The sequence below is a fragment of the Mytilus trossulus genome, chromosome 5 (assembly GCF_036588685.1).
Source record: "Mytilus trossulus isolate FHL-02 chromosome 5, PNRI_Mtr1.1.1.hap1, whole genome shotgun sequence".
Taxonomy (NCBI): Eukaryota; Metazoa; Mollusca; class Bivalvia; order Mytilida; family Mytilidae; genus Mytilus; species Mytilus trossulus.
Genome location: NC_086377.1, coordinates 74179895 through 74192624, shown reverse-complemented (window position 1 = coordinate 74192624; position 12730 = coordinate 74179895). Strand labels below are relative to the sequence as shown.

At 32.2% G+C, this 12730-nt stretch overlaps 1 protein-coding gene across 1 annotated transcript in view; it reads left to right on the top strand.

Moving 5' to 3' along the window:
- Window positions 1–1686, top strand: part of LOC134718295 (uncharacterized) — a 29880-nt gene extending 28194 nt beyond the window's left edge. Inside the window, exon 12 of the mRNA XM_063580790.1 lies at window positions 1352–1686. Coding sequence (XP_063436860.1) covers window positions 1352–1686 — 335 coding nt within the window. The remainder of the gene's footprint in view (window positions 1–1351) is intronic.
- Window positions 1687–12730: the final 11044 nt, after the last annotated feature.

Here is a 12730-nt window from a genome sequence, read left to right as displayed (position 1 = left end):
GCAAAGACATTAGTTTTGGTCAACTATGAATTGTTTTCAGATTAAGAACAAAAATACCAAACCAAAATAGCAATTTACCATACATTGTGTATATGTATAGTTTAAACATATTTATTTATAGGGGATTGGGAAACAAGGTTTGCAACTTATATTAATCCCTTTCCACTTTGCGGATGTGAGTGCTGCCTTGTAGCGGCATTAGTCTGCTCTTTTTCGAAATCTACAAGGATGTCTTTTACGTGCAAGATATATGACTCTCTCTTAACATGGGTCAGCCATTTATCGTTCCCTTCCGACGGACTATCATCGTTTCCTCAAGACCATACTCACAAATGGTGTCCAGGGAGAGCCCAAAATTCAGTCCCTGCAATTTTCATTCCGGAACGGGAAACTAACCAAGAACCTTTGTGTTCGTAGTCTGATGCACTAACCACTACTGTATTATTTATAATTACCATCCCTCTTAAAAAATTTAACGGAATTTTTATATGTGTTTGATAATTACAAGGCATAAATATCAATTCAAAAGAGGGACGAAAGATACCAAAGGGACAGTCAAACTCGTAAATCTAAAACAAACTGACAACGCCATGGCTAAAAATGAAAAAGACAAACAGAAAAACAATAGTACACATGACACAACATAGAAAACTAAAGAATAAACAACACGAACCCCACCAAAAACTAGGGGTGATCTCAGGTGCTCCGGAAGGGTAAGCAATATATGCAATTTGAATGAAGAAATGTAAGATCTTTCTATATTCAGCTTCTTCGTGAAACATTAGATTTAATATAACAATGAATGAAACCGCAACAGTAGAAAAGCTAAATAGCTAAAAAGGACCTACAAATTAGCCAAATCCATTTAAGACCAACTTTGCAGCAAATGAGTTGAAACCTTAGTTTCTGCATAATATTTAAATTGATAAGCAGTAAATTTTATAAGGGTTTGTTATACATCATGTCAGTACCAATGTAAGAACAACTGAGCAGAATAATCTAGGGTAATGAAAGTACATAGCCAGAGGTATCAACCAAGTGATGTTGAAAAGAGAAAACAACATGTAATACATTTCAGGCGGTCCAAATCACTTTTCTGAACTTAACTTCCTCTTAAGTCATGAAAGGTCGATAGTTATCAAAGGTACCAGGACTATAATGCAATACGCCAGACGTGCATTTCGTATACACTCACCAGTGACGCTCAGTTCAAAACAGTTATAAAGCTAAACAAGAACAAAGTTGAAGAGCATAGAGTACCAAAAACTCCACAAAATTGTGCTAAATACGGCTAAGGTAATCTATTCTATAGCACTTAGGCAAATAAAATCTCTCTTTTTATATTTTGTAGGCTTTTCAGTTTCGAATGTTCCATTGTATAAAGTTCGTCTACAAAAGAATTACCTTAAGGTTATCACTGATATACAACATGAGAGTATAGTAGATCATCTAATATCAAGAGAGGTAGTGTCAGTTGATGATGGGAAGAAGATAGAATCTGGTAAAACACCACAGGAAAAGAACAGGAATTTGATGGACATGCTTTTGCGTAAAAATGAACAGGGATTTAATGAATTTCTCAAAGCTCTTCGAAAAGACTCAATGTATGCATACCTAGCAGAGCAAATAGAAAAGACAGAAGTTACTAACACAGATATGGCAACCCTTCATAAATGCCTGAAATAAAATAAATGTAATTTCTTTCAGAAAAAAACAAGCTAGGAAAACCATCATTTAGCAATCAATAGAAGGAGGTATTGCCAATCCAATGCATCACAATTTTGTCACTTAAATGGTCCACTGTAAATTCAGAAATTATTGCATGCATTTATTATTGCCTTTTTATACGACCGCAAACATTAAAAAATTGTTGGTCGTACATTGGTATCACGTTGGCGTCGGCGTCCGAAGACTTTTGGTTTTCGCACTATAACTTTAGTATAAGTAGAAATCTATCAAATTTAAACACAAGGTTTATGACCATAAAAGGAAGGTTGGGATTGATTTTTGATTCCTAAACGTCACCCCAATATCCATTTGACGTGGCTCGGTGGTTATACAGCCCGTGATTGTGTTATGTGCTATGATATTTTTTTGTATTCTCGCTTTCAATTTTGCCAATATGCTTTGTCTATATGCCTTTTTGATTTTTTTATAGTGATTTAGACTATAACACAATGTTTACTGATGTATCCTTATTTTTGACAATTTTACCTATTATGTCTATTTGCTTTGTTCACACATTGGCGTCAATATAATGGAATTGTTGGCAACTTTTATACAAGTGAGAGGTTTAACTAGCTATAAACCAGGTTCAATATACCATTTTCGACATAAGCAAATGTTTGTACTAAATCAGGAATATGAAAGTTGTTATCCAAGTCATGTAGTGTGTTTGAGCTCTTAATTTCCTAACAAATATGATTATAATAAAACAGTCATAACGAATTTGTTCAAGAAAATAATTTTAAAGTATTTTAATAGCATTATTGGAATTGCCAGTTTATTAAAGCCACATACGTCTAGGTGAACCTTAGTGTTTCTGATTATACAAAATGTTGTAAACAGATAATTTTCACACATGATATGTCATAACTACTGCGCTGGATAAACATGTTAGAACGTAACAACCGCCAGCAGTGGCATCAACCCGTTGATTGTAAAAACTGGTAAAGTATACTGTATTTGTTATGCTGGTTAGTAAATCAGCTGTGTTTAGAAATCAATTAAATTTTAACTTATCAACATTTGTAAAGTTAAAAAATACCATTCACATGTTAGACAGAGATCAACTGATAAACTTCTTGATTGAAATTGTTTGTAAATACATGGCTATTATTATTTCTTTCTGTAATGTGTTAACAAGTATATTTGTAATTCCCCATTTACAAAGGTTGCATTTATGTAAATATAGACAGTGCTATTTCTCATATCAGCTTCATTTACAGCTTTTACTGTATCATTTTACACTGAAGTTTCGTACGAATTTGTATCCAAGAATGGAAAGTTCAATTTAGTACCTTTAATTTTTTTCAGAGGTCAAAACGTAAGTCTGTGCAGCATATTTACAACAATTACATACCTCAAACTTAAAAGAGTTTAAACTGATACACAAAGTATGTACTTTCTCACCCTTCACGTTTGGTCATACTCAGAATTTAGTTTGGCCGCTACTCATGTGTATTTATACTAGTTAAAATTCCCAAGGTGTGTAGCTGAACTATGGAGATCATACCAGTAAATAAACTAAACAAAAAATATTTAAATATCTCCCCTAGATACAATATATAATATATACTATTTTAATAAATTTTGAATAACCTACATAGCTGCAATGAGTTATTACGAGTTTCATTTCATTCGTAACTTTGTATATCAATCACTTAAAGCTGTTCAATAATACCTTAATTGTTAATTTAGTTCTAAATTTAAATCTAATGGATACTTAAGAATGCACATATGAAATAACTAAATCAGAGACCAAATCTTTTTCTTCATGCATTTCTTAGTTCTTGACAGTAGCTTGCTGTTATGGTGTTAATCGAGCAGCTACTTTAAATGTAAGCTTGTTGTCTCTTTGACACATTCATCATTTCCATTCTCAATGTTATTGTATATAAAAATGTCTCTTCATCAACTGATCAATATATATAAGGTTTTGAACAAAAAATGCAACGATATGCTCATATTATGTAAATTTAGTTATTGCCATAATGCATCTGTTCTATCAAATGAAATTATTTTTCATTCATCAGAAAAACGGATTTTGAATCATAAGAGATCAGTGATAATTGTTTGGTTATATTATATAATTAAATATTCGAAAGTGTTTGAGAACATATCACAAAACATTTATGGACTTACACCGAATCAAATTGTGCGTCTCTACCAAGTACGGTTATCTACACCATGTGTTGTTTGTTTGTGTTTAAGCGCAATGCTATTCAAATTTCTGTTTGATTTGACAATTTAACATTTTTATTATATTCAATTATATTCAATAGAGATTAGATTTTGTGAGGCCCCTCATTGGGTGACCGAGTGATCATATAATCACAATTATTTCAACAATATAATCACAGAATCTTTAATTATTTTTCTAAACAAGATTATCAAATAATGAAAAATACAGTTCTAGATTATCAAATAATTAAATAATCATAGAATATTTGGTCTGGTAACCAAATAACCAAATAACCACAATAAAAACAGCCGAATACAATAAAGAAATACTCAATAACCCCACGACGAGACTTTTTGTCGGATATGTTTTTGCAACAATAATAATAGTTTGATTTCATGCTTGATAAATTTTTTCCTCGCATTCAATCACCCCAAATGTGTACTATAAAAAATTATGCCAGATTTGTCATCAATTTGTCAGCCTTTTTCAACGGTTATACATTTTGCCTTCAAACAGTCAGCTACACATTAATACAACTGTTTTATTTTAAATATATAGAAACTTTGTTATTTACAAATTTAATATATTATGATACAGTTGTGTTTTTGTTGTTGATGTTATTATTGTAGCACGTTGTGTGTAAGAACTGTCTTATGTTTGTATATATGTATAAACTGTTTGTGCATTCTACTACCCTTAAAAGTAAAATCAAATGTAAATAAAGGTTCTTGTTCTTATTTATTGTGCCTCAAAATGAAAGAAGCATCGACACATTGATCATGACAGTCCAACCATAAATAAAAACAGAAACTAGATAAAAAATACAAAAGGCATATTCAAACTCATCAAAGTCGAAGACAAGCTGAAAATGGCATGACGAAAAATAAATGCTACCAAAATACAAACAACAGTTTACAAAGGGCAACATATCAAAAATAGACTGAGAAGCAAAAAGACTTAAAAAAACTGGAAGCTGGAAACCCTTTTTCGAAAAATGAAAGGTACATACTTTGGTTACCCCATGTTTATCGGTAGAAGCTTTCTTTCAAGGATGAATAACAACTGATGTAAATGTAGGTTCATTTGTGGTGACATAATATATTTGTATATTTTTACAAGTCCCTTATCAAACAATCGTTCCAAGTAGCACATGTTTACCAGTCACTGATCAAACAATCGTTCCAGGTAGAACATGTTGACCAGTCACTAATCAAACAATCGTTCCAGGTAGCACATGTTTACAAGTCACTAATCAAACAATCGTTCCAGGTAGCACATGTTTACCAGTCACTAATCAAACAATCGTTCCAGGTAGCACATGTTTACAAGTCACTAATCAAACAATCGTTCCAGGTAGCACATGTTTACCAGTCACTGATCAAACAGTCGTTCCAGGTAGCACATGTTTACAAGTCACTAATCAAACAATCGTTCCAGGTAGCACATGTTTACAAGTCACTAATCAAACAATCGTTCCAGGTAGCACATGTTTACCAGTCACTGATCAAACAATCGTTCCAGGTAGCACATGTTTACAAGTCACTAATCAAACAATCGTTCCAGGTAGCACATATTTACCTGTCACTGATCAAACAATCGTTCCAGGTAGCACATGTTTACAAGTCACTAATCAAACAATCGTTCCAGGTAGAACATGTTTACCAGTCATTAATCAAACAATCGTTCCAGGTAGCACATGTTTACCAGTCACTAATCAAACATACGTTCCAGGTAGCACATGTTTACCAGTCACTGATCAAACAATCGTTCAAAGTAGCACATGTTTACAAGTCACTAATCAAACAATCGTTCCAGGTAGCACATGTTTACAAGTCACTAATCGAACAATCGTTCCAGGTAGCACATTTTTACCAGTCACTAATCAAACAATCGTTCCAAGTAGCACATGTTTAAAATCATCAGTCAAAACGTGAGCAAATGTACAAAATGATTTCCAGACTATGTCCAAACGACAATCTTTTTAAAACGAGGGCGAACGATACCAGGGGTACAGCCAAACTCATCAATCGATAATAAACTGAAAACGCCATTCCTATAAAAAAAATATCATGACAAACAGACAAATAATAGTACAAAAAAAAAGTAAAATCACAAAAAAACTCTGAGGAAAATTAAAAAAACGGAGAGACCCTTATCAAATGGCAAAATCAGATAATTAAACACATCAAACGAATGGACAACAACTGTCATATTCCTGACTTGTTACAGACATTTTTAAATGTAGATAATGGTGGATTGAACCTGGTTTTATAGCGCTAAGCCACTCACTTGTAGGACCGTCGAATCAAATTCCATTATATTTACAACGATGCATGATCAAAACAGACATAACAGGTAAAATTGTCAAAATAGTATTACAGCAATCATCACTGTGTCACAATCTCAATTAAAACAAACGCAAACAAATATTTAACAAAAAAGCACAAAAAGCATCTATCAAATTTAACAACCACATGCATTGCTAACTTATAATTTTGGATCCTCAATGCTCTTCAACTTTGTTCTTGTTTGGCTTTATAAATATTTTGATATGAGCGTCACTGATGAATCTGATGAAGACGAAACGCGCGTCTGGCGTACTAAATTATAATCCTGGTACCTTTGATAACTAATGATATATGTATTTTAAATCAACCCATACATAATTAAAATAATTGAAGTCCTGTAACTGGATTCACATCAATTCGAGGATAAATTCGCGTGTTTGACGGCAGAATGTAAATGTGACACAGGAAGAAATATAAAATAATTTAAGTATTTTCAAAATTAAATTACACATGGGGAATGGGGGTATACAGGGTTGAAAAATGAAAAGTTGTGTTAAAACTAATTTCAGAAAAAAAACGAGATTTAAAATTATCAAGAAGTTCTTTAGAATTTTGAAAAATCCAGATAATTATGGTTAATACCAATACGAAAGTAAAATAATTTGGTTCAAAGTATTTTCAGAATTATAATAGAAAAACAAATTTATTGGCATCATGGTAGAATAGTTACATAATGACATGATGTTTAAAAGTACAGAGCCACGTTATATGTACCAAAAAGAAACACAAAAAGATACACGTACAAAACACACCAACAAAAATAAAAGATCATACAAACAAAACATTGACGGGATGTGTAAGTACCGAGCCATGTCAAATGGAGTTTACAGAAAACAGACCAAAAAGTGAAAGTAATAATAATAAAAGAACAAACACAAATAATAGAACAATACAACACGTTATAAAGATGATAAACAACATCAGTACGCAGAATCTATACATCAAGACCATCATGCATTATTTGTGAAGTTGATACGAAATATTAATCAACAAAGTCTCGGTACATTACGATGAACTTGTTTGTGCATTCTACTACCCTTAATAATACTTGTGATATGTCTAAACTTTAGTGCATTCTACTACCCTTTATAATACTTGTGATATGTCTAAACTTTTGTGCATTCTACTACCCTTTATAATACTTGTGATATGTCTAAACTTTTGTGCATTCTACTACCCTTTATAATACTTGTGATATGTCTAAACTTTTGTGCATTCTACTACCCTTTATAATACTTGTGATATGTCTAAACTTTTGTGCATTCTACTACCCTTTATAATACTTGTGATATGTCTAAACTTGTGTGCATTATACTACCATTTATAATACTTGTGATATGTCTAAACTTTTGTGCATTCTACTACCCTTAATAATACGTGATATGTCTAAACTTTTGTGCATTCTACTACCCTTAATAATACTTGTGATATGTCTAAACTTTTGTGCATTCTACTACCCTTAATAATACGTGATATGTCTAAACTTTTGTGCATTCTATTACCCTTTATAATACTTGTGATATGTCTAAACTTTTGTGCTTTCTACTACCCTTTATAATACTTGTGATATGTCTAAACTGTTGTGCATTCTACTACCCTTTATAATACTTGTGATATGTCTAAACTTTTGTGCATTCTACTACCCTTTATAATACTTGTGATATGTCTAAACTTTTGTGCATTCTACTACCCTTTATAATACTTGTGATATGTCTAAACTTTTGTGCATTCTACTACCCTTTATAATACTTGTGATATGTCTAAACTTTTGTGCATTCTACTACCCTTTATAATACTTGTGATATGTCTAAACTTTTGTGCATTCTACTACCCTTTATAATACTTGTGATATGTCTAAACTGTTGTGCATTCTACTACCCTTTATAATACTTGTGATATGTCTAAACTTTTGTTCATTCTACTACCCTTTATAATACTTGTGATATGTCTAAACTTTTGTGCATTCTACTACCCTTTATAATACTTGTGATATGTCTAAACTTTTGTTCATTCTACTACCCTTTATAATACTTGTGATATGTCTAAACTTTTGTGCATTCTACTACCCTTTATAATACTTGTGATATGTCTAAACTTTTGTGCATTCTACTACCCTTAATAATACGTGATATGTCTAAACTTTTGTGCATTCTACTACCCTTTACAATACTTGTGATATGTCTAAACTTTTGTGCATTCTACTACCCTTTATAATACTTGTGATACGTCTAAACTTTTGTGCATTCTACTACCCTTTATAATACTTGTGATATGTCTAAACTTGTGTGCATTATACTACCCTTTATAATACTTGTAGATATGTCTAAACTTTTGTGCATTCTACTACCCTTTATAATACTTGTAGATATGTCTAAACTTTTGTGCATTCTACTACCCTTTATAATACTTGTGATATGTCTAAACTTTTGTGCATTCTACTACCCTTTATAATACTTGTGATATGTCTAAACTTTTGTACATTCTACTACCCTTTATAATACTTGTGATATGTCTAAACTTTTGTGCATTATACTACCCTTTATAATACTTGTGATATGTCTAAACTTTTGTTCATTCTACTACCCTTTATAATACTTGTGATATGTCTAAACTTTTGTGCATTCTACTACCCTTTATAATACTTGTGATATGTCTAAACTTTTGTGCATTCTACTACCCTTTATAATACTTGTGATATGTCTAAACTTTTGTGCATTCTACTACCCTTTATAATACTTGTGATATGTCTAAACTTTTGTGCATTCTACTACCCTTTACAATACTTGTGATATGTCTAAACTTTTGTTCATTCTACTACCCTTAGAGGTAAAAACAAAATTACATGCATGTTCTAATTATTTGTGTGCCAAGAAATCAAAGCAGCATCGACACTGTGAGACTGACAGTCCAACCATCCACAAAATCACACAGAGGTGAAAGATACCAAAGGCATTTTCAAACTCATAATTTGAAGACGAGCTGACAATACCATGGCAAAAATATATGCGACCAAAAGACAAACAACAGTTTACAAAATGCAACATAAAAAACTAAACTGAGCACCAAAAACTGGTAGCTGGAAGATTGTTTTCGAACGATGAAAGGGATGTACTTTTCTTCAACCTTATGTTCATCAGTAGAAAGAAGACCTGATGAAAATAAAGGTTCTTTTGCGGCGAATCAAATGCATTGGTTATTTGTACAATTCCCTAATCAAACAATCATTCTAGACAGTAGAGGTTGAAAATTAAATTTACCAGGGGTTTTAATGAGTGTAAATCTCCATCTGCATATGATAGGGATCATATATAACATGGTAGTAATATCATGCCGACATGAACAGATGGTTTCACAAGACCGCTCTACCAAAAAGAGCTCCTATTTAAATGTGTATTGATTTTGACACTGTGGTTTCGTTGAGTGAAACATCGGCTCTAACATTGAATTCATCAGCGGTTTTGATAGTAATCATATAAAAATCAGTAGTTATATCTTGACCACATGAAAATAACCTGCAAGAAAGTCCCTATTAAAATTTGCATTGATTAACTGAGAACAATTTCAATGTAGTTGACAAATAAATCGATAAACATTCAATTAAATTATCAATCTGATAAATACAAAAGTTTTACTGTCGATCCTGTCACTTCTGTTGTACATGTAAACAAAGCTTGACAAGAAGATAGTGATCCAGGGGCGTCAACTACAAATGTAAGTTCTCAAAAGCTTTATATTTTAAAAGGTGAAAAACCTGGATGCCTTATACTTTGTATACATGTATGGCTTATGTTATGAAGTTTCCGTGTACCATATGTAAAACATGTTCTACTTGATACGCCTGACAAATTACATACATATGCTGCTGGTAGAATTGACCTTTATAAGCGATTTACAGATGGTTGTTGTAAATTTGATCTCGAAACTCAACTTACAAATGTTGTTAGTAGATATGATTAAGGAGGAGGGTTGAGATCTCAAAAACATTTTTACCTCGCCGTATTTTTGCGCCTGTTCCAAGTCAGAAGCCGCTGGCCTTTGTTAGTCTTAGATCATTTTTAATTTAAGTTGTTTGTGTAATTTTGAGTTTAGTATGGCTTTCATTATCACAGAAATAGTATATATATTTGTTAAGGAGCTGGCTGGTGGACACCTCCGGCTGCGGGACTTTCTCGTTGCATTGGAGACCAATTCGCGACCTTCTGTTGTTGTCTGTTCTATGGTCGGAATGTTGTCTCTTCATGCTCTTTGACATATTCCCCATTTCGATTCACAATTTTATTGCATATGTTCTATGTAAATAAATATCAGCGTCACTGATGAGTCTTTTGTAGACGAAACGCACACCTGGCGTACTAAATTATGATACTGGTACCTTGATAACTATTCCATACGTCTATTAAGAACACGTTCACAATAAAAATGGCAAAATGTGCCTAAAATGTTCGACCTTGCGTGAACTTTAATATATTTATTAGATTTTGAAAGTAAAAATTATGTTTGATAAAATATGATAAAAAATCTTCACTTTTTTTCTTGGTATTTTTGTTTTGTTCATGGTAAACTCATTTCATTTATTTAACAATGGGTAGACTATATAGCAAACGAAAGTCAAGATTGAAATAAAAAAGGAACGGGTTGACAACGTTATGCGAGTAGATAAATGATTTGCTCTATAATTGTTTTTGCAGTAATGAAATTTCATTACTTGTCCCTCGTCACAATGCTGTCATAATGTAAATAATCATAGAAGTCTACGATAACTCGAGCTTGTTATTTTGTCACAAAGCCATTTTGTTTAAGATTTAACTAATGTTGAAACTGTAGCCTAATTCGCTGTTTCAGAATCTAATGCATCCTGTGTATTATTTCAAAAGTGTACACCACCCCGTCGTGATTGGTTAAAATTGCATAAACAATAGAAATTTAACAAATGACGTGACGTTAATTTCATCTTGGGGTAGGAAGAATAAAATTACCCATGGTGCTTTAGATTCTGAAACGGTGAATTAAGGCGACGACAGTTTTCCCTATAATACAATATATTTTCTCAATAAATGAAAACTTAAACAGATACAGCATGTGTCAAACTTCAAGTAAGGGTGTGTCTTCAATTATATGATGTTACCATGGTAACTGCCGTTAACTGTGTGGTGTGACCAACCTTTGCAACCTGAGAATAATCATTATAGAATAACTTATCGAAGATATCAAATATAGACACATATTGAACGACGAGTGACTAAACTACACAATAATTCACAAATGCACGTAGCGCACGAGTTATTGAACAGTGTTTTTTTGGTCACGAGTTAATCTTTTTCAATATTTATATACTTCAATAAATCATTATTTTTAAACATTGGCAAATATCGTTTTCAGGAAATTAAAGTAGAACATGTAAGGAAGTATATCTTTTTATACACATTCACATTTTGTTTTGATGCGACGTTATTGAAAACGTCTTGACCAAGCGTCTTGTTGTATGATGTCCGGGGAGTAAAATAACCACGCTTCTGACGTACTAAATTATAATCCTGGTACCTTTGATAACTATTATTTCACATGTGAAGTTATCGGTTTTTATTTATCGGGAAATCAATGTAATTCATTACAACCAATGTAATAATATCCTAAAACAACATACGACAACTATCAGTATAAAGGCAGTCTGTTCATTAAAAGCTCATTATAAACCCCGTCCCCGTGCGAAACAACTTAATTTGTACCAACAAAACTAAAATGCATTGTAATAAAGATTGAATTAAGATTCAACATTTGTTTGTTCAAAGTGAAGTAAAACAAAACAAAGAATAAACTTAATAGATGCATGTTCTTGTAATCAGATTTGCTTTCTTCTGTTTATGACATATATAACAATCAGTATAAAAATGAGGAGATATTGTATTTTTATTAATGGCACATATCTCCATCAGACCAAATGTCGTTAAAGTTACTACTATAGTTCAAGGTACGACCTTAAAAATGAGAAAAAGCAATACCGTATCATAAATTAGAAAAGGTCCGAAAGGAAAAGTGTAGAACAATTGAAACAAAAAAATAACGGCATGTTTGATGAAAAGCACAATTATCGAAAACAAATATTGTACTATTATGCATATTTTAGGGGTCAGCTGAAGGACACCTACGGGTGCGGGAATTCTCGCTACATTGAAGACCCATTGGTTGCCTTCGGCTGTTGTTTGCTCTATGGTCGGGTGGTTGTCACATTGACATATTGACCATTTCCTTTCTCAATTTTATTTATTCCTAATGACTGAAATTATACATGTAGTAAACTGCCTGGTATTGATTAGAAAATCAAACATAAAACATAATTCTAATCAAGCAACTTTTATTCAGGCTACCATTGTTATTTTCTTGTTTACAATGAAACGTTAAGTCGTATAGTGATGCAGTCAATTTCTAAAGTGTAATAGTCACATTAAAAAAGAAAAAAAAACAGTAATAAATAATGCTC